Genomic DNA, 21,960 nt, shown 5'->3' with positions numbered 1-21,960 from the left:
CTGACCAACAAAACCACAACTGAGACTAAATATAGCTGAAGGCAGAGAATGCAGCGGAACCATCCAGGAGTTCAGGGTGATTCTCCGTCTGTCTGAGTTAACAGGGACCTGACAGCAAGTTTTTAAGGCTCAAGACACGCACAGAGCAACGGGCCAAACTGAATCACTACTGAGCAAAAGCAGCCTCACAAATGCTTTTATAATAACTTCCCCTCCCATTACTCCACAAATGTACCTATTTAAAACAGCAGCTGACACGGGAACAGCGACTGGGACCAGCAGTGGTATCGGGGAGCTGGGCCAGGGTGAAATATTGATTAATCATCTTGTCATGCCGGGGCTTTGTCAGGTTCTGCAGATAGGAATTGAGGGGGTAATGTGCAGCTCCTCCATGTAGTAAGGCTGCTGGACCACATGGGAATGATTTGCTGAGTTATGGAGAACTGCTACAGTGGGGTGAACAGTAGGATGATGCTGAAATAAGCTGAAGGGTTTTTTAAAAATTGGCTTGTTTGCTTTTTTTCCCTCTCTTAAAAAAATGAAATTATTGTAGCAGAAAGGCAGAAACCTTAGTCCTCGCTCAACAATGTTTGCAACTGGTAAAGTGTACTGTGTGGTCCATCAGGGTGGGTATGACACAAAAAATTACCCAGTTTTCTTTGTTTACTGGGGGATGAGATGACTAATTAAATCTCATTTTGCTCTTCAGCTATTCCTCTGGGTGGGTAGCTCCAGCACTGAGAAAAGGCAGTGAACATCAAGGTCTCCTGCAGAGAGTTGGAGGGCTCTTTGTGATGTTACAGAAATACGTTTTGTTCCCTCAGCTCATCACATCCCATGGGCAGGGCTGCTGGGTGGGATACTTTGACAAGGAAACACCAAATTCCAGGCACCCAACGGGAACAACAGCTCAGGGATTGGATGAGGTGCCAAGATCAGCTCATGGTGAACAGACCTGGTTATGGGCAGGTTAAACTAACCCTGCAGCTCAGCTCAAGTGCTTTCCCTGACAGGTATAACCCAGAACATTAAACCCAGGGGAGACTGTCCCACCCTTTCTCCACCTCCCAAAACCCCTTTCATCTAGGGCAGGTGAGGGTAGAGCTGAAAAGAACTGTCATTCCATCAAATTAAAGGGGAAAATGATCTGGAAAGTTGTTTGCAGATAAAACGTGACTTGATTAATCTATTTGTTCTCTTTATTTGGCAGAAACCTAAAACCAAGTTTCACGGTGACTTTAACTGCACTAAAAATAATAGCCTATTTATGCAATTATCTGCATGTACCTGGCCATTGCCTCAGGCCAGTGAAGTGAGTACAAGAATATGAACACAGGCTTTTTTTAAATTTTTTTTTTTTTTTCCCCAGTTCTGGTTTAGGCCTCCTGCATGGAAACCATCAGCTTATAGGTGTCAGCTTGCCATCAGCATGTGCAGGGGGCTCTAGAGCTGAGAGAGCAAACCAAAGGCAGCCCACATCTGCCTTAGGAGGGTTTGGGTTCAGCCTTGCCCATGCCCTTGATGCTGCAGGATGGTTCTACATCTGGGCAGAAGACAAGAGTGACACACACACACAGGTCATTCTGAAATGTAACTTAGGAATCTGGCAAGCTGTGAGAGGTCTCTGTGTACTGACAGAGGCTGGGAGAGGAGCACCTCAGTCCTTCCATCTCCGCTGATGAGCAGAGCACTAAGATGGGCAGTCCCTGGAACAGTGCTGTCTTTCCTGACATCCCGCCTCCCACCGCTCCACAGGCTGCCCAGAAGCAGGGGTTTGGACCTGATTTCAAAGGGAACACAAAACATTTTTTTTCTTTTAGACTCTAAAGGTTCATTTCATGCAGTTGGATGCTTGTTTGGCTTCTCAGCTGTGGATTTTGATCATTCTGGTGAGCCAATATTTCACTGTGCACCATCCAGGGCACTGCATCCCAACACTGTCCCCACGAGCAGCAGGTGGGTGCAACATCAGCCCAAGCTCAAGGCTCCACAACTCTCTTTGAAGGTGACATTGCACCAATCCCTCCTGAAAAAAAAAACACTTAAAATATTCTTCTTTTCCAAGGTAGTGTTTTGAAACTTAAAGAGGACAGATCTAAACCCTTTCAACAGTCTACTGAGAGGCTCTGACTTGGGTCCTAAATTGCACGGCCAAGTCCAAGACACCTCACTGTGCCTCGTCCTCTGGTTACCCTTATCCTCGTCATCCCACAGACCCATCTTTGCTCCCCAGAATGCAGAAAAAAAAATGGCCCATTACTGCCCCAACCCAGACAAAACCAAGACAATAATAGATCCCTTCAGTTTTGTAGTCCTTTATTATTTTTTTTTAAGTTGATCCTCCCATAGTAATGTACTGAAATGCGTAACAGTTACATTGTACAAAGCATTTAAAGAAAGTACCTCAACTTGCCGATTATTTCAAAATGAGATTATAAACAAAAGGAAAAATAAATCTGGTCCCTCACTAAAGGCCAAAAAAACCCCAAAAAATAACTGAATACCTTCCGTTCTTTATTTATTTTTTTTTTTTAAAACATAAATTTGGAACACTTCATCTTACAAATAGGATTAACATGAACATAACATCACACAAGCTCGCAGACAACCAGCATAAAATATTGGGTACAGTTTTTTTAATCAGAAGAATCATGCTTTCATGAAGAAATTATAACTGTTTATACAATCGAATCAATTTACTGTATTACAAAAACAAAAAAAAACCAAAAAAAACCAACCTAAGTCGCATCTATTAGTTATTTAGTTCATTAAAAGGCAAAAAATAAAATAAAAGAGGAATGTAAGAAAATTTCCAACACTGTTTTGCACTCCCATATACACAGATCAGTTCACCTCACTTTTTTGGAAGTACATGGGTGCCTTACATCGTAACGCAGTGGGGGACTGGAGCAGTGCTGTTTGTTACAGGAACAGTGCTATTGTAATCAACAAACAATCGTTTGCCAACAAATAAATACATGGTACACACAACACAAAGAAGAAATTAAGAGGGTAGGGGGGAAAGGGAAACAATACAACAAAATAGTGACATGATTGTCGAAAATTAAAATCTCCTTACAATGATTCGAACTAGTGGTGCTGTCGATGAACGCGGTGCTTTCACGGAATTATCTGGATGATTTAGCTTCTTGGAGTAGTGAACATTCATAGTTTACAATATACACAAGCCTCTTATGTATTGTTTCTCAGAGTTCTTTCTTTTTCTGTCTTTTTTTTTTCTCCTTGTTTTTCCTTTTTTTTTTTTTAACAATGCAGTTGAGAAGGCAAAAAGAATTACGGAGAGAACAAAATATTCCCTGTTACTTCTTTCTACATTTACGATGGATAGTGTGCATTTGATAGAACTGTTTTCTTTCTTTGAAGGGCTAAAATGCATAAAGCTTTAATGAAGAGATTTGTACATAAAAGCAACTGTTCCCAATCCTGTGTCAAACTATCTTATACAAAAAGAAAATCAATTCAGTTCCTACTTTAAAGGAGTGCCCATGTGTGTATCAATGCAGTCTTAACCCTTCTGCCCCTGCCCCTCAAAGCCGGGTGAACTGGAAGACACTTTTTCCCGGCCCCGTTTACATAATCCACTGAAACATTTTTTTTTTATTTTTTAAGTCGCATTGATCCTCCAGAAGTCAGCAGCTGCCTTTGCTGTGCAAAACAAAAATATTGAGAATAAATAGTTTCTTTTCTTTTTAAAATTATTCAGTTTAAGGTCACCGGACTTTAAATGAGTGACCCTGCAGATTTATAAGGCATTCTGCTCAGCAGTCTTTTTAAATAGTCATACATGAAAGAGCCATGCTACTGGGTTGGACTTGGTCCCATTCTCGGTACGGCTTCACACTGTCATACGTGACTGATGGACTGGATGGCGCTGGATTCCGCGGCCGCCCTCGCCATACTGTGCCACATGTTGGGAGAACTGTGGGATGCGGGATGAAGGGAGTCCTTGTCGGAGAGAGAGAGCATCATGGCGTACGCCTGGATGGGGACAGAAGGAGGACAGAGAGGTCACGATCCCGCGGCGCGGATCTGAGCGTGGACCGGCGCTACCCCCCACCCCGCCGGGGCATCGTTCAGGCTGCAGCCACTGTTCTCAACTCATTTTGAAACAAAGTGAAAATGCATTAGGTAAAACCCACTGTCAGCCCTTTCACCGACACTTTCCACTCGCTAATAGTAGTAATAATTTCTTCTTTCATCTGGGTTTCACAAAGCTCTGAGAAACCTTTGATAGTAGACAAGGTCCCAAAGTCTCCTTTGCCTTCAGATTCTTGGCACAGGAAGCTCTTTTCAAGAGCCTGAGGAATCACATTATCCCTTGGCTGGTCCTATGCTTCACCAACATCTCCTTTGCTGACCTTTCCTACATGCATATTCTGCAGTTTTTAAAACAGGAATCTTTTAGAGGGGCTAAAAAGACCCTCTAAAATGTTTAAGAAAATGTTTAAAAAATATTTTAAAAAATTACAAGAAATAGCACTAGGATATAATTTTAGTCATTGCTGTCTGTAAAACACACTGAGGACCTTAAGGTGGTAACATCCAACAGGGTATAAAAAAAAAAAACTACCAGAAAGCCAAGCCAGCCAGAATATCAAGTCACACCCCTGGGAGGCACCAGCAAAACTCCACAGCACCAGCATGACCACACTGGCTGTCTGAGAGCAGGGTGTGGGGCTAGTTCTTACCGTGGCATTTCAGTGGGTGGCAGACAGGAAACAAAAACAGCAAACAAAGAAAAGAAAAAAGTATGGAAATCCTCCATTCTCAGGGACCCAAGCACCCTGTCATGTCTCTGGGGTGCAGTGGGGGGAGCACAGGGGGAGTTGGGGCAGCCTGAGGTTTGTGGACATGGAGCACAGTCCCATCTGACTAAGCTGGAACAACCCTGCCTGCCACACACTAACAGCTTAATCCTGGGGGTATCTGGTGACAATAACACTTTAACTGAGTTAAGCTTTTACCTGGGATTTGGATTTCCTGTACAACGGTTGCTTGAGGTCCTCTGGCAGCTGGGAAGCATTGAAAGCTGCCAATTCAGCTTCACTGTATTGATTTTCTTCCATTTTCCTCATTTTGAGGCTATCTGTGAAGTGCCTTATGTGATCCAAAGCTGAAAGTCCAGTCTTATTATACTCCTCTTCTTTATACCTACAAAAACACCACGGAGGTTTTAATGTCAATTCAATGATCCTCTCTGTTGTACCCTTGTCTTCTCACAGATTTACAGATCTGGGTATTTTCCCCCTTTTTCACATTCATAAACCCCCTTGGCTCCTGGAACAGTGATCCTGAAATAAAAGGAATTCCCTTTTCTGTTCTAAAGAAAGGGAGGGAAGTGGGAGTGGGGGAGGGACAGTTTGTTCCTCTGTTGGTGTCCCCACAGCCTTCCATTGCAAAGGGTCCAGGACGGTTCATGGAGCAGATAACGTCTCTCCCATGAAACTGTCTCACCCTGTTTCCTGTCTCACCCAGAGCCTGACAATAGCTCCCCCAAGCACAGTTCATTTTCCTAACAAGGGCTACAGACTGCACGGAGAGGCTGGAAGCAGGGCTGGTATTGACCCAAACACGGACACACGTTGCTATTGTAACTGGGAAATCGGCCACTCCGGACCGGTTCCCACGGCACAGTTTGGGGTTGGCATCCTTGTATGGCTTATTGTTTTTATTCCACGCATCGGGCACGCCAATACTCGGAAGGAACCAACCTGCCAGGGGAAGCTTTGCAGTTCATGTCCAAAGTACTTGTTTCCTCGTAATCCTCCTCCGGAGTCCCCTCGTGCATGTCACTCGTGACGGGCTCTTTGACTGCCTTCCCTGCCATGTCGCTCTCCTCGTCTTCTTCATCCATCATTACTTCATCTTCTGCCTCTTCGTCATCCAACAAATCCGAGTTCTGGCTGGCTACCATGGCTTTTTCATCCTTGAAGTGGCTGCCATTCATTCTGAAAGTACCAAAACAAACCCGAGCTATCAACACAAATCAGATATGAAAGCTCCTCACCAGTAGACTCTTGGAGGCAGATCTGAAAAGGATCTGTCCCAGCAGAATAAAGTGATTTCTGTATTTTATATCTTGCTTAGCTTCAGACATTCAGGCAGCACTGGAGAAAATTCCACTCAAAAATCAGTGGGATGTTACAGCACCATCAGCATGGGATTTTCCTGCTGCCCTGCTAAAACTACTGTTCAAGCAGAGGTACGTTCAGATATCCATTCCAAATTTTCTCACGCATTATTTCATCTCATGTTTCCAATCATACATGCAGTCTGGGCAAAACAACTCACTGCCTTTTAACAAGGAGCTGCAGGGGCCAAGAAACGCTAAAAATCAGATCCAGCATTTTTAAAAAAATGACATCCAATACCACATTCAGAGTTTTAAAGTCAAAATTACATGCATAATTAATTTTGCACACTACCACCCATTTGGAGGCCATGCTGCTTCACTGAACGTATGGATTTCACACATGGGAACCTAAGGGACTTGAGCTGAAGACCTGAAGAGTGGCCTGCAATACTCCTCCATGCTGAATTATGAATTAAGATTATGAACTGATCTGAAGGGCAAGAAGTAATGAAAACAAAAGGTCATATAGCATTTTAAGTGCATTTATTCTTACTAAATGAGTAACTGCAGCAATACACACATGGAAAACCATTTGGCCCAGGCGCTGTAATTACGCTGTCCTTTGCTTTCAGACAATGACTTCTCTTAACTACTTCCTATGGGATTTTTATCAAGGACATAATACCCACGCTGAAGAAGGGGCTCGTTTGGTGATGGTCTCAACCCCGTAGGATTCGGAGCATCTGCACTGCATCCACCACATGAAATGGGAGCTAAAGAAACTCGGCACCACCACATCAACAAACGCCCATCCAGAGGTACTCGTGGCGTGAACGGGATGCACTCGGTGGAGCCCCCTGAATTCACGCTACCACTGTATCTGCTCTGCCACATTATGTAGCACAGAGGCCTTGATTCATCTATTGTTCTCATTGTGCAAAAGGTCCTTAACTCTTCCAGGAATACAGTTATAAAAATGGAAACGTTATTGTCGGCACGCAGTTTGCTTCAGACTCCGTGTGCTTCAAACTCTGTGGAACAATATGGGATACACCAAAAGCTGGAGCAAGATAAGATGAGCCCTACCAGCCTACTTGGGGTTTAACGTGTGACTTGCTGCTGCAACACGTGGACTTTCTGAGGAGTGCACGCAAGCAAAGCTGGTTTCTTACACAACAGCATCGTCTTCCTAAACATAACAGTTTCATCTATTTTCCGAGCAAATTCCAACTGATTGCCATGAGTTTAGTACTGCATTTTAAAAAAGTGCTCTAGGGAACGGTCTGTCTTTATAGCGGTATCAAAAAAATCTGAGGTTGTGCAGAGCAGAGGGAGCTGAAGCAGCCACCCCCCTCTAAGATCATCAGAGCAATATCTCTTCATCATCTTTTATTTAAATAGGCAGAAATAAGAAATTGTTGAGCACAGTTTGGGCTGCCAACGTGCTTGTTATGCTCAATTGAGGCTGCTAGAAATGAAAGAGAGATGGACTACAACCAAAGTAACAAAAGCCATGTGATTAAGAAAACAGATTCTCTAATTATGCTTTCAAATGCAGCAATTTGCCAGGGATAAAATATCCGTCAAGAGCAGTCTGAAGTGCCAAATTTAGAAAGGAAACACTGCACAACCCAGCAACCTTTCCACTTTGCTGACTTCCTGTCGGAGGACATGTTGAGACCAGATGTGCGAGCAAAAAAATCCCAAACCCTCATTGCCAATCAAGATGGAATGAAATTTGAATATGCATGTAATCACTTAATCCAATACTCTTGTGGAAATTGTGTTATGTCCACCATTTTTATCCCTTCACAAAGGCATGTGGAAATTGAGAAGACAGCGAAGTTTGTCACCAAGAGTAAGAACTTTTTGATGTTGATAATGAAATGCCAATTCAAAAGGCCAAATAATGCATAATGCAACACCAATCCCAAAGAAATATGTGGGGCTCATGTGTGTATCCACCCCACAGCCTTTTCTGCTTAGCTGTACTTTTATTAGCTGAAAATATTTAGAAGTGGTCTCTCTTCTGTTAGTTCAGAAGGATTCAAACACCCATATACTTAATAAATCTTAGAAGAAAAAAATTCTCTCACATGCTGGAGCACTCTGGACTACCAGTGCCTACCCACAGCCTCACGGGCTTTTGGCTAGTCAGCATCTTTCTTGGGATTGAGTTACTTACGGGAAAGGACTTTCAGTAACAACCTTTCATCTGACCCAAGAATTTAACTTAGTCTACTTTATTAATTACACATTTATATTGCACTTAAATCCTAAGGCTCCATACATGTAGCCACAGGATGTAGAATTCACCTGTTCTGCCGTGAATGCAAAGTGAAGGAATTTTTCAACAGGCTTAAATGAACGACGGGAATCTGAAACTGCAAGGAGAAATGTGTTCACAGGCAGAACCTTCAGTCCAGCATCTGCCACCTGGAATATCTTCATGCATGATGGGGAGAGAACTGACACATTTCTTTCCACAAGACACCAATACGACCACTGAAGCAACCAGATTCTAAAATAACTCTGGCTCCAGACATCATCAAAAGTGAGAAATCAGGCTTAGTCTGCAAAACTGGAAAAGGAGCAGTGGCACCTTCTGAATGCAGACCAGACACAACTCACCTCTCCTCTGAGTTTCGGGGGGACTGGTTGTTGTGGTTGCTGTTTCCAATAAAATTCCTAATTTCTGTGAAGTAAGAGTCTTCCTTGTCGTCGAGGATTGCCCCTGTGCTTTCCAGTTCTGAGTGAGGTGAAGACGTTGCAGTACCTTAAAACAAAACATATGACTTCTGTTGCTGCTCTTTTACATTTTCTATATCTAACTGTTTAAATCAAAATGAAACTGAAACTATGGTTAAAATGGGTGAGAGCCAGAAACAGTTGGTCATAGTGATCTATCAGCTTTTGGCCATAAAACCAGCAATTAGAAGAGAAGTATATTACCCATGGGCAGAGGTGGTTTCCAGCCAAAATGACTGGCTGCATTCTGGGTGCCATTTCCATGGTTTATAATCGCTTTTGCCAAGTATCTATTTCAACATCTCCCTCCTGTCCCTTGTGATTCAAGGACTGTCAGTCAATAACTGTCTTTCTTAGACCAATGGCTGAACTGAGCAAACAGAACGTCATTTAAGCTACTAATATGCAGATCTGCTTATAATATGGATCAGCCACTGACATAATCACCCAGGTTCATTAGCACTGAGAGAGCATCAGGGAAGGGACAGCTCTGGATTCACTGCATGCACCTGGTTATTTCCAGTGAGGGGAAATGCAGACTGGAAGGACTGCAGAGAGGTTTTCACTAAACTCTGCAGATACCCAAACCAGAGCAATGACATCCCCTCCGAGCCCCTGCCTTCGCTGCTGCTGTGCGGTGACCGATTTGCTCTGGGCCTCGAGAGGCACCATTACCTCTGTAATAGCCAGCACTTTTCAGCTCCTGACAGTGGGAATATTTTAGAAGGTGCCAAGAAAATCTTTCAGAGTGCCCCCTGAGACTCTAAATCTAGGACTCCCACTGAGAGCCAAGTGATTGCGGTGATGGGATTAAACCAGTTTTACCCAGCCTGTTCTCAAAACACTATGGTCTGGCTTAATTAAAACCAAAAGAAAGGACATCATCCAGTGGTCTTAAGTTATACAAGGGGAGAGTTTATGCTGCGATTTTCAAAGCACTTTAAATGTCACCAGAGCTTAGGCACTTGCATATTTTCCAACCCCCCACACTCCTCGGAGCGGTCGGCGCCCATTGACACCCGGCAGCACTGACAGCGAACGTGCAGCCCCCAGACACGGCACACAGGGCAAGCTGGGGAGGGCAAAGACATACATACCAGACATGTTCCCGTTCTCATGCTTCTTTAGGTGTCTGTCGAGATTGGTTTGTTGACCAAAACACCTGTCACACAAGTGACACTTGAATGGCTTCTCTTTATTGTGGATGTTGCGCACATGTCTCTGCAGGTTAGAGGATATGCTGAAGGATCTGTCACAGTATTTGCATCTGAAAAAAAAACCAAACAAACCAAAACAAGTCAGTAGAAAAGGGTTTGTTAGTAGCCGGAAACGTAAAATTTGTCCTAAGAGACGTGAAGCAACTCCTGGGCTCAGTCTCAGTAGCCAACAGCAGTTCCTTGGTCCCTACTGAGGCACAATCCTCCCTGAAATAAAGACAAATTTTGGCTGAATAACTGGAGAGCTGTGCTCTTGGAATGGACACTTCATTTCTGTGGTTGGTTTTTCAGCTTTAATTCACATTAGACTTCATATTTTAAATACTGCCTTTAGGAGTAAGCATAATATTTCAGAGTTAATGGTATCAAATTAGCTATGGTAATTGAGTCCCATGTTTTTAAAACTGTTGCACGCAAAGTTGGGAAGTTTGAAAACAGTAGAGCAATAACTCTATTGTTTCATGTGCTGCCAATACAATACAATTAAACACTTTTGGAAAAAACATGAAACAGATCTCTTCTAATGCTCAAATAAGGTAAAAAGGGCTATTTCTTTTCCTATTCTAAATTATACTGTGTGATTAAATCTCTTCTTGAGGAATTAGCTTGCTCGATTGCTAATCCCAGAGGAAATTTGGTTATCTTGCAAAAACCAGCAATAAACAATCCCAACCTTTAATACCGTGCCAATGTGAGTAGTTTAGTCTATCACTCTGGTACCAGAGGCATCAATTTTCATACTCTGTAGCGATTTGGAGTCCCTAAAGCCTTTACTGTATTGCTCTTTAAGCCATTACTAAGTCATACTATAACTATTCCAAATTCTCTGGCTGGCAAGTAGCCAACAGTCTTCACCACTTTACTTTTTCAATCTTTTACTTCTCCCGTGCCTCTCTTACGCTTGTCAATGATGTCAAATTTTTTTTAGTGCTGAAATCGTCCATTATGCTACTAATTGCTTGTGGCTTTTATGCAGTGGACGGGTTTAACATGCATCAAGACCTTCCTTCAATAAAATCAGATGTGAATCTCATTTCCCAAAGCGACTGGAGGCAAAAAAACTATATTGTTTCCTCACAAACAATGAGCTTACTCTGCTCTTTACAGCTCATAAAATGCAGAAATCTGTGCATTTGTTTTACTGGAACATGAACTGGCCTCTTTCCAGTTTAAATTAGTCTTTCATTTTCAATAAGGTGAAGCTTCTATACACATTTCTGCATGTGACTGTCCTGGATTCAGTATCACACATATATTCTTATCAACAGGAGAGTACACCCACACGGGGTTTTTGGTCAAGCAGACCTCAGACAGGATCCAGATTAGGCAGGAAACAAATAAATACAGTAACGCCTTTGCAACCGGGACCTTTCAGAAATCAGATGACTGACAAATCACCCAACTTCAGGTTGCAAATAACACCGCAGAACTCTAAGAAAAAACATTTTTGCAAGAGGAAATATGCCCATGAGCCCTACTGGACATCATTTCAATCACGCTGCTTCAGCAGTGCCAGCCATCCCTCCAGCAAAGGCAGAACTTGTGGACAGTGCTGGGGAGCTGCCTCAGCCAAAAGAATTTCACTAACTAGGACCAAAAATTTCCCCCTTCATGCAGCTCCAACACTGAGTATCAGCATCGAATGCACAAAGCGACCAAAATGCAACGGTGGGTCATCAGTGCTAAGGAGGAAGGGCTGGAGATAGCCCTGAAAGGATGTTGAGCACCCATTCCCTGGTTTTATTCACAGAATCCTGGAATACTCTGGGTTGGAAGGGACCTTAAAGACCACTTGACAACAGCGCAGACAGGGCTGAGGGGTCGTGGTACCTGTAGGGCTGCTCTCCAGTGTGCGTCCTCAGGTGACGTGTCAGGTTTGCAGATCTCGGGAAAATCTTGCCACAGTATCTGTGATAGGAGAAGGTTTGATAAGACAACATGACCCTCAATGGCTTTGTCCCAGTTTGAGCTGCACTGGATGCATGGCCCCAGTGGAATCATTAATATATGGTACCATAGGCACTGCTTTGGTGTAACAACAGCTCAATAAAAGCATCCAGCAAATGTAAGGGATTGACACACACACGAGAATGGGACTGGAACCACTGGTACCAACCAGCTTTGCTTGTGCACAAGGGAGAGATATATGACAACACAGCGATTTTAAAGATCACCCCAAGTTTCCAAGCTCACTAGGTGATTATCAGCCTCATTCAGATTTGGAATCAAGAGAATCTGTTATTAAAGCCTTGGATTTCTGCCTCCGTGTAAGCAAATTTCAAACCTTTCAACCAATTCTACGTGTCAGCAAACGTGACACCGTTCTGTGCACTGAATAGGATCAGAGCAGACAAGACTCAAAGACCTAATCCATCAAGGTATGTTTCTATAACAACATGTCTTGAAAGAAGGTGACATGTTTTCAAAAAGATCAGATAAGCCGATATGCCACTGTCAAACGTCTGCACATTCTGGAGATGATATAGAGACCTAAATAATGCAATTTAAAAACCATTCTCCAAACTCGATAATGTGTCACAGGAAAAATAATGGCAAAAAAAAAAAAAAATTATCCGGAGTTCTCTCCCTTCGTTCAAGTAAAATATTAATATTCAGTTTATAATTGGCCCATTCTGTTAAGGACACTGAGCCCATATTTTCATGGGGACAGAGCACACACAGCACACTCTTAGGTGAATGAGAGTGGTGGTTGCTCCACGCGATGACTTTGAAGATTGCATCCCCTCACTTTTTACCATCCCATTTATTTTTCCACAACGTGATGTATAAGCCTTCAAAATACCCACACAGCCTAATTCCACTCTCCTTGACAAAGCTCCCATTCATTTTGGGTGCACGTTCAATGACTATCTGCATTGTGGGTTGGTTTGTTTTTTTTTTTTTAAGTCTGTACACATGAGTCCTAATAAGTCATGTATTTTATCACCGATCCCTTTGGATATTAAAACCAGAAGCCTGAGAGAAAACACGTCTGTAGTTTATGATCAAAAAAATCAATAATGAAAGCACACTTTCATGTATGAAAGCGATGAGAAAATTTGGGGGAAAAAAAGGACTGTTTATATAATAAGTTTCCACCTCATTTATCAAACCGGTATGATACAGGGAAAACTCTTTGTTTCGTAACACCCATAATTTAATAAATAAGAACCGCCAAGGAAAAAGGCTTTTCGTGTTCTGCTGGGCACAGAGAGCCCTGAAAAGTCTCACTGTGGTGCCTGCAGGAGACCCCCTGAGCGAGTCCTGGGGATGCAGGGAGCAAGTTTTACCTGCAGGTGTAGCGCTCCTTGCCCTTGCGCAGCAGGGTCTCGGGGAGGGCGCTGGGCGGCGCGCGGAAGTTGAACATGGATGGCACCGACTGGATCAGCTCGCTGGCCTCGGGCTTCAGGGCGCTAAAGCTCTCCAGCTTCTCGGCCATGTTCTCTATGGCCGACATCTGCAAGGGAAAGGGAGCGCAGAACCCGTCAGGGTAAATCCCACCGCGCCTTTCTGCTTTCACCGGGAACCCAAAATACTGGGAACACAGACTGGCAAGTGAAAAGAAGCAGGGAAAAAACAGCCAACGGAGAGCTGAAGTCTCAAATATCATGTTAAGTGAGGTTGTGGCCAAGATGTTGTCCCACCTGGAATAGTGCCACCTACAGCGGGTGCTGTCCTAATTGCTATAATGGAAAGCTGCTTCCACACAACGTCTAAATCAGTCAGTGTTCACTTCTTCCTAAGTCCCAGCTTCTGTCAAATTCCAGTTTTTGCAGTCATGTTCTGTGGGTGTGTGCCTATGAGTCTATGCGTCCCATCTACTGAAACCACTGGTCATTTTGACCAAATCAACAGAAACAATAACCAAATTCCTACATTTGTGTTTTTTTTTTTAAGGACTTGCAGAGGACAAATATTGCAGAGGAAACCTTATGAACACTGTAGCTCAACCAAGGGCTGCAACAAGCCAGATCCAAAGAGGCTCCATCAATGTCTCAGCCACATCCAACCCTTCAGGCCAGTTTTCTTGCCCATCACAATCAAAGACCATGAGATAAACACACAAGGAATGAAGTTTTGGTGAGTCTGGTGCTCTGTATTTACATTACCTGTTAGATGTCCATCCTATTTTTCTACAACCTCTTAACATTCCTGCTCTGCCTAATTTAGTTGCTTGTAAATCCTCTGTGCTTTGGAATGTCTCCACCCTTGATTAGCTGTCTGTAATTTGCAGGGAGTGGGGATTAAATAATTTCTGGAGAATGATTTCCTTTAAGGTGTCTGGAACAACCCACGAGAAACTCCTCCCAAACCTCAAACACTGCCACTTGAAGAGAATGCTGCTGAGCCTACTGACAGGTGAGAGTAACCATCCACCTCTTTGTAACACCACAAACAAACGAAAAGCAAGCAAGCCAAGATCTCACCTACAGAGCACAAAAACCACAGCATGAGCCCTGTGCAGTATCTTGTTTGTAAAGATGAAGGGAATTGATATGAAAGACAAGATGCTGAACGCTTCTCAGCTGGAATACCTCCACAAGCCGTTCTTCAAAATGCACAAAAGACTGCTCTGATTGTTGGAAAATCGAAATTTTAACTGGAAGAACTGCATGTTTGTTGGGGTTTATTTAATTTTATTTTAATTGGCAGAATTACACCATTATCTCCTGGAATGACTATTTCCAGGCTGGTTAGCTCTGCCTTTGGGCTGGGTCGCTTTTTTCCCTTTTAGCCTGTAGCCTGCCCTCTCATTTCATGCTCAGATTCCTAATGCTGAGTACAAATTGCAACGTACAGGGTACCACTGCCAATTTGCCAAATGTCTTTCATCAAACACGGTGAAAAAAAATAAAAAATCTCAGAGGGAAGTCAAGATACATTTACTTGTCAGGCAACAAATGTGAAAGCATTGCGAGGCAGTAGGGGCTGTAAGCTCCGGGGTTTGATTCATAATCACTCAGCTGCTAAAACATTCTCCACAGATGCAAGTGGACAGCACATTTGTCAATATGAAGGATTTTGACGTGTACTGATCACAGGCGTGAGATATGTAATGATGATGCTGCTGGGAGAGGAGGTAATTCTATCTCGGCACAGAGATGTCATTATCAACCCATACAACTCAACATTACCATGCATTTCTTTCTATACGACTCCATCTTTTCCTTTAGTCAGAATTGATTCCTAGAGCTTTTACAATAGTAACTCCACTGCCTTTAATTCCTTCTAATTGTTCCCCCCCCAAAAAAAAAAAATTCACTCCTTTATTTTACAGCTGCTGAAAAGAAATGGTTTGAATGAAAAATGCCCTTTGGCCTTTGGGCTGATTAGCAGTGACAAGACAGTGCATGGGTTATGAAAGCACATATTTATGGTGAAGAATAATAAGGGTATTGAGAAGTATAATAAATGTTTTATTTATGTATATTTAATATTCAAGTCCTTTTCATTATCTAGTGGGTTTAAATCATTTTTGGATCACCATTTCTCATGCACACGCCCCCAGTAATATATTAGAGCAACTATTTTCCCCTTTACATTTAAAATGGTTTAGTCAGGTTGATTTTTTTTTTTTTCCAGTTCTCGTTTCCAGGATTTTGCAGAGGAGAAATTGAGACTGATTCTCCTTTAATGTACAGCGATGCAGATCAGTGCTACCTCCAACACTGCCTCCAGGATTACATCAGTCCCAAAATACGCATGAAATCTGCACCTAATCTTAAATCCCTCATCCAGAGGAAACACGAGCACTTCCAATTATTTTAAAGTATTACTCGCTTTCTAAAAATACATTTCTCACCATAGGAATGACTATTGTGTTTTGGTCTGTTTTTTTTTTCTATGGCCTGATATGTGCAGTTACCTGGAATGATTTATGTTTTTGAAGAACTGGACCAGCACCAACAGGAAGAGCTTGGCCCCACGGCTTTGCTGATAAGAGGCACTGTCAGATTAGTTAGAGCTGGTACTATCTGCTGGAGGTAGGGCTCAAAGGAACTAAAACTGGGGCATTTTCTCACGAAGTCCTGGAGTGTGATGGTGCTCAGAGCCTTCAGGATGTAAATACACATCATGAGATGAGCACCTGGGCTGGGAGGGGGGGGTGTCTTCCAGCCCAGAAAATCTTGCCAGCACAGACCCACAGCACATCATTCCATCGCTCTGTAAGTGCAGGCAGACAGCCCCCGCTCATCAGCCTGCTTGCACAATGCCAACCAAGCAGTATGAAATCTGGGGGTTGGTCACATCAAGGACCAACTCGGGCACCAAAACCAAGCAGGAATTCTAAACCTGTGGCACAAGCTTTTGGAAGGGGGTATCCTGGTTCCAAGCAGTGGCCCCAGGGGATGGGCAGGAGAGTAGGCACAGGACAGACCTTCCTTCTTCCCAGTGTCTCCTGTCGTGCCCCAGCACCGAGAGGTGCAGGAGCATTAACTGGAGGCTGCACCTCACTTATGGTGCTAAATGGCCATCAGCTGCTGCTGCTCCCATTCACTTGGCTAAACCCTTTTCAAACCCATTTATATTTTTGTCAGAGAGAGTTCACCAATTTAATTAGGTGCATATGAAAAGATACTGGCTTTTTTTCCTTCCAAGCCTTTTGCCTGATAATGCAGCTGTATGCACCTCTTTTTATTTTTTTTTTATTGTTAACACTAATGAATAACCACTTCTCATTCAGGTTCTGCTCACCATTCATGGGCTATGGAGCTGGGGCACAGCTCCCTCGGGCATCTTTTTCCAAGCTGAAAAAATCAAAATCTACTTAGTCTCTTTTTGTGTGGAAGCTGTTCCCTACCTCTGATCACCATTGTTGCACTTTTCTGTGTCTTTTCTAATTCTATGTCCTTTCTGAGGGGGACTTCGGCTTTATTTAAGACCTGAAGGCATTATAACGTAATGATATTTTCAATTTCTTTCTGCTAAGCACTCAGAAGATATTTTCATAGAACTATTAACTTCAAGATCTTTTTCCTGAATGACATTAGTTAAGAGTCACACTTTCCCCTTGGTATTACTGGGTATTTACTGACATTAAGTTTTATTGCTGTTTTAATCCTGGTGACTCAGCTTTCTCTGACTGTTCTGCAAAACCTTCATAGACAACTTTGGATTTGGCTGTTCTCAGTAAACAGTCACAAACTCTGCTCTTTTCCTGATCACCCTTTTTCCTATGGCATTTACAGACACAGGTCACAGTTCAGAGCTCAAAGACACCCCAAGGGGGACTCACTGATAATCTCCAATGACTGTAAAAATCACTACTTTATTTTTACCCTTTTTTCCCGCCTCCTTTTTTTAATGACTAAATATTAACCCAGGAGATGACTTTCCTGCTTCTGCAATTTCTAGCTGAAACACAACTGAAGTAGCTCCTCCTGCTTCAAAACACCATTACTGCTGATGGCAAAGCAAGATGTGCCCCCTGTAGGGGTTGTGTGGGCCATGGAGATGCTACTGGTCATCACTCCTCCAAACTCCTGTAGCGAGTGGTTAGTGACAGCATCTGTCTGGGAGGCTCTGTGGGTGCTCATGGTCACCTCATCTCTCCAGGGATGGTCCCTAGGAACCACCAGGGAAGCAGGCACGTGGTTCAAGCCACCAGTCAGCGCTTTTGGGGGGTCTGCACCCCAGCCAAGTGCCCAAGGGCTGTGATACCTGAACAGGGCATGGGGAGGAAGGCACTGCTTGACCCCGAGGGTGGGATTAGTGTAATTGCCATGTCCATGGAGAAAGTTCTCCGAGGAGGCAGGAGAGCGAGAAGATCCTATTACCTATTTTACATACAGCTCTTGCCTTATGGACAAGTCGTTTCTGCTCCTAATCTGAGATCAGTGAATGACAGTATTTTATATAGCACAGTAACTTTTGATTTACATATATAAGAGTTGTTGATTCTATCTGTGTCCAGATGTCTGGAAAAGGAAGCAGCTTTCCCCCACCTCCCTCCTGCTCCCTGAGAGGCTATTAACCTCCGACTGACGCAAACTAATGTGCAGTCACAATTCCCCAGCTCCGACTCAAAAATGCAGACATTACCATAATCGGCTAAAACAAGTATTTATAAACATTTCAACGGGCAAGATATCATCAGCAGGGGCCTGGAGCATTTGTCTTAAAATTTATTAACCAACCAAGGAATAAGTGGCATAAATTAAGCAGAGGTTTGCTGTTGCTGCTTTTTAAGAATAACCTGATGATACGGAATAATCTCGCAGACAATGTCATGAATTACATGACCTCACGTTTCACAAGGGCCACTCCTTCATTGCTACTGTCACAAAAACAACTGACTTTATGGCTGCAACTCCTGGGAAAGAAAACTGTTCAAGTGTTCGCTTTCTATTTTTACTACTGTTATTTGGAGAAATCTTCAAAATCCGAGTACTAAAGCTCAGGATTTCTCCCTCCCCAGCTCAAGTTATAACGCTGCCTCTAAAAACTACAACTTGTGAATTTGTTGTCTTGTAACTGGGTGTATTTGGACATCCAGTCCTGGAACTTGGCTGAGCTATATTCACGTTCAAGGGACCCATCACACGTGGCTGAACTTTATGAAGCAGTAGCGAGAAACTCCTGCTGATCTGCAGTACGGTTCCAGAATAACTTTATTAGTATGAATGCAGTTGGTGGGGATTTAGCTGAGCTAACAGAATGGATCGTGTCCTAAAAATAAGTGCAGCAAAACAAAACCTTTGCTAATGCGCTCACCAAATTCCTTTCCATTTATTTGTAAAATTGTTTTAAATGTTTTTTCATAAAGCTATTGCAGATAATGGGTGCCTATTATTACAGAACCTCTTTATAGCAACTTTCTCCTGAGGGGACCAGGGGGGATAAAAGAGTCAGCAGATCAAATAAATCCCGATCCATTCAAGAGAGGGTGTTGGCCATTGATTTGTACTATAGGGTTCCTGCCAAACAATGAAAAACTATCTCAAATAATCTTGAAATATATGGCACATGCAACTGGGAATTGAGATAGAAAGGCTTGTGTGACACATTCAAATCTCCCAAGATGGAGATTCATCCATGAATCAGCATCCTGCTCAGTCGCTGTATGTTTTAAACACCTATTTCTGCTGGATCTGCTCAGAGCATGAGCATGGCCAGGAGCTGTACACTCACAAAAGAAGTAGGATGATGGAAATTTGAGGACCAAGCCAAGGTCAAGGAAAGCAGACAGAGGGAACAGACTGCGCCGGGTTTTTCAGATTCCCAAATATCCCCAAAATGAGCCACTCTTCTGAAAGCAGAGCATTAAGGGTGTCAAATCACAAACTCTACCATGACCCCTTCATGTCCTACACTGGATTCCCTCTACAGCAAGGACAATGTCTGGAAACCAGCTCTTGGGCTCTCCCAGTCTGGCATCTAACGCTACCTCCTGCCTGCTGAGCTCCTTCAGCACCCGTGGGCGCTCACAGGAGTCCTTCAGTGCCTCAGCTCCTTTAGGCTCAGGGTCCCAGTGCATCTCTTGCAGTATAAACCATCACTTCACAGGAAGACAGTGGGATTAAAAGCCATGTGTGCACAAAGCAAAGGTCCATCACTGCTTTTGAAGACGGCAGGGAATGGAGAGCAGGGCTAAGTGCTCATCTGCAGGGGCAGCACCTCTGGGGGCTCCCACACCAGCCCCATGCACGTGGGGAGGAGCACGTGAAGATCCCGGAGCTCACTCTGCAAAATTCTGGCTTTGTCTTGTGAAATGAGTCCATGCTGCTCTGCGAGCCACGAGCGAGTGAGTCAGGACCCGCAGCCTCCTGGCTCCAGCTCTCCCCTCCCAAGCCCAAAGGTTGGGAAAAATCTGGGACGAGTATTTACGGGTTCAGCGCTGCAGCTGAGGAGCCAGCAACGCAAGGGCAGAACACGGCGTTATTTGAGTTGCATCTGCAAAAGCAGTTGCTGCAGTTCTCTCTTATTTTTTTTCATGAACAATTTAGACCTATTAAAAATAGCCTTTTATAAAAATAGAAGAGCGAGCTCAAATTTATCCCATAGTACTAAAAGCACAATTCCTGTTCGTTTTCGGGGGACAATGTAAGTATACACACAGGACAGATTTGACCTAAACGCAGCAAATAAATGGGCGTTTTATTTCTGCTTTAAGCACTGCAATGAGCAATTAAGCTCCAAATTTCAAAGCTATTAAAGTGACTATTAAAGTGACTATTAAAGTGACTAACTCCCACTGAAGTCAAGGAGAGGGAGAGGGAAACATTAAGCCCTCTGAGGCTCTGTATTTTAATGCAGATTAAATATTTATTAACTACTGCAATCTAACAAGATTTCAGCCTGAAAATTTCACTGCCATCTCTGAAGGAAATGGTTTGGAAAAATTTCAGTTACATATAAACAAAGACTGCATTCTGAAACCCTCACTCAGGTAAAGCTCCTATTGCCTTTGCCAAATAAAACCAGCAGGATCAGGTACGTAAAAATAAAGCCAATTTGACATAAGAGGATATTTATCTGCAACAGCTACAACACCCTGTAGGACAGCATGGCATGCTCCATAATTGAGCGGTAAGTTATCTTTCATATTATATTTTTCTTATGCAATTTATTTCACAGTGATTAAATCAAAAATATAAGCAATGAACTTACCCAAATTCTTTGATCAGGCAATTGGAACTGGGAGCAAAATTGAAACAAAAACAACATATTATTCCCGCGTTGGAACCCTCATTGCAATCAATCTACCTACTAAGATTTTATTTAAAGACACTAATTAAAATGTTATCCTGTTGCAGGGGGGGTATGCTCTTCCTAAAAATGTAATCCTTGTTATGAAAAATTATTGTGAAATGCCATTAAACTTTCTAATTTTCATAGCTTTTGGGCCACTGCCACTGGGAGGAATTTTGCCCAGGCAGGGACAGGATAAGGAGTACAGGCTTTATGTCTTTAAGCTCTACTTCAGAAACCTTTTCAAAAGATCCATCTGTTTGCTGTCGTATTACCCAGTTAAAAAAAAGAAATTCCTTCTTCCTGAGATGGTAATTTTCAGAAATAAATTCACCTACAGAAACACAAGCTTGTAGGACACAAACAGTAATTCTGGAGATATTTTACATGGAAAAGTCCTGCCAGCAGAAAATGAAAACTTGTGGAGCGCTCCCCACCTGTACTTTTACAGGGGTGAACAGGACCATAAAGGAAAAACAGCTTTTCCGCCGTTCCCCAGCCCTCTATAAATACCAAGCCAGGTTCTGCCTTTGCAAACAGGAGGCTCCTTTCTATTAAAGTTTGCAAGACAGCACTTTTTGGCATTTACCTTTCTGACAGGACATGTGCTGGTGGTTTACTTTCCTTTTACAATGTACTAAGAGTGCCTGTTACACTCCTGACCTTTGCACGGATCCGTCTCACACCGTGTTTAAGACGTTACCCCTCTCAGTCAGGTGAGTGATAAAACAGAAGCCAGGCTTTACCCTGGGTTTTTTTATTCAACTGCCCAGGTGGGAAATGGGGAGGAGGGGGCTCAGCAAGGCAGGTGCACAGCCAGCCCTCCCTCCTGCCACAGGGTGATGGCTCTGCCCCACCTGGGCCAGCCCTGCCATCCGACACGTTCTCCCCACACTGAGGGACGTGGTGACAGCACTGGCACCTTCCTCTGGCACCAACAAGGGATTTAACCAACCCTCTGCGAAAAAACAGGAAGGGTGAAATCCCGACATCCTGCCCATTGATGGGAAAATGCCCAACGTCTCCGTTTCACCTGCACGCCTACGACATCCTGGCCCGACTCCCGGTTCCCCAGTGAACTCAGTTGGACAACACTACATGGAAGAGTATCCAGCTCCTTCTCTGTCCACCACAGCCAAACTCCTAACAGTCATCTTTGCCCCAACAGCCCCTGTCCCACCCACTGACCACCCAACATAACACTGGCAT

The 21,960-nt window shown here is 43.4% G+C and overlaps 1 protein-coding gene across 4 annotated transcripts in view; it reads right to left on the bottom strand.

The window, feature by feature from the left end:
• Positions 1 to 2,301: 2,301 nt before the first annotated feature.
• MECOM (MDS1 and EVI1 complex locus) overlaps positions 2,302 to 21,960 on the bottom strand; it is a 331,033-nt gene continuing 311,374 nt past the window's right edge. For 2 of the 4 annotated variants that reach the window (XM_050308404.1, XM_050308407.1), the window contains 8 exons: positions 20,671 to 20,697; positions 13,350 to 13,516; positions 11,890 to 11,967; positions 9,940 to 10,109; positions 8,726 to 8,870; positions 5,733 to 5,969; positions 4,986 to 5,172; positions 2,302 to 3,999 (listed from right to left, as the gene is read on the bottom strand). In XM_050308404.1, the coding sequence (XP_050164361.1) occupies positions 3,865 to 3,999; positions 4,986 to 5,172; positions 5,733 to 5,969; positions 8,726 to 8,870; positions 9,940 to 10,109; positions 11,890 to 11,967; positions 13,350 to 13,516; positions 20,671 to 20,697 (1,146 nt within the window). In that variant the 3' untranslated portion in view covers positions 2,302 to 3,864. The remainder of the gene's footprint in view (positions 4,000 to 4,985; positions 5,173 to 5,732; positions 5,970 to 8,725; positions 8,871 to 9,939; positions 10,110 to 11,889; positions 11,968 to 13,349; positions 13,517 to 20,670; positions 20,698 to 21,960) is intronic. The other 2 variants (XM_050308405.1, XM_050308406.1) reach the window with 1 other exon arrangement.

The sequence above is a fragment of the Myiozetetes cayanensis genome, unplaced genomic scaffold, assembly GCF_022539395.1.
Source record: "Myiozetetes cayanensis isolate MyiCay16 unplaced genomic scaffold, myiCay2020 scf13, whole genome shotgun sequence".
Lineage (NCBI taxonomy): Eukaryota > Metazoa > Chordata > Aves > Passeriformes > Tyrannidae > Myiozetetes > Myiozetetes cayanensis.
The sequence above is the reverse complement of the archived record's forward strand: the minus strand, read 5'-3'. Positions and strand labels throughout refer to the sequence as shown.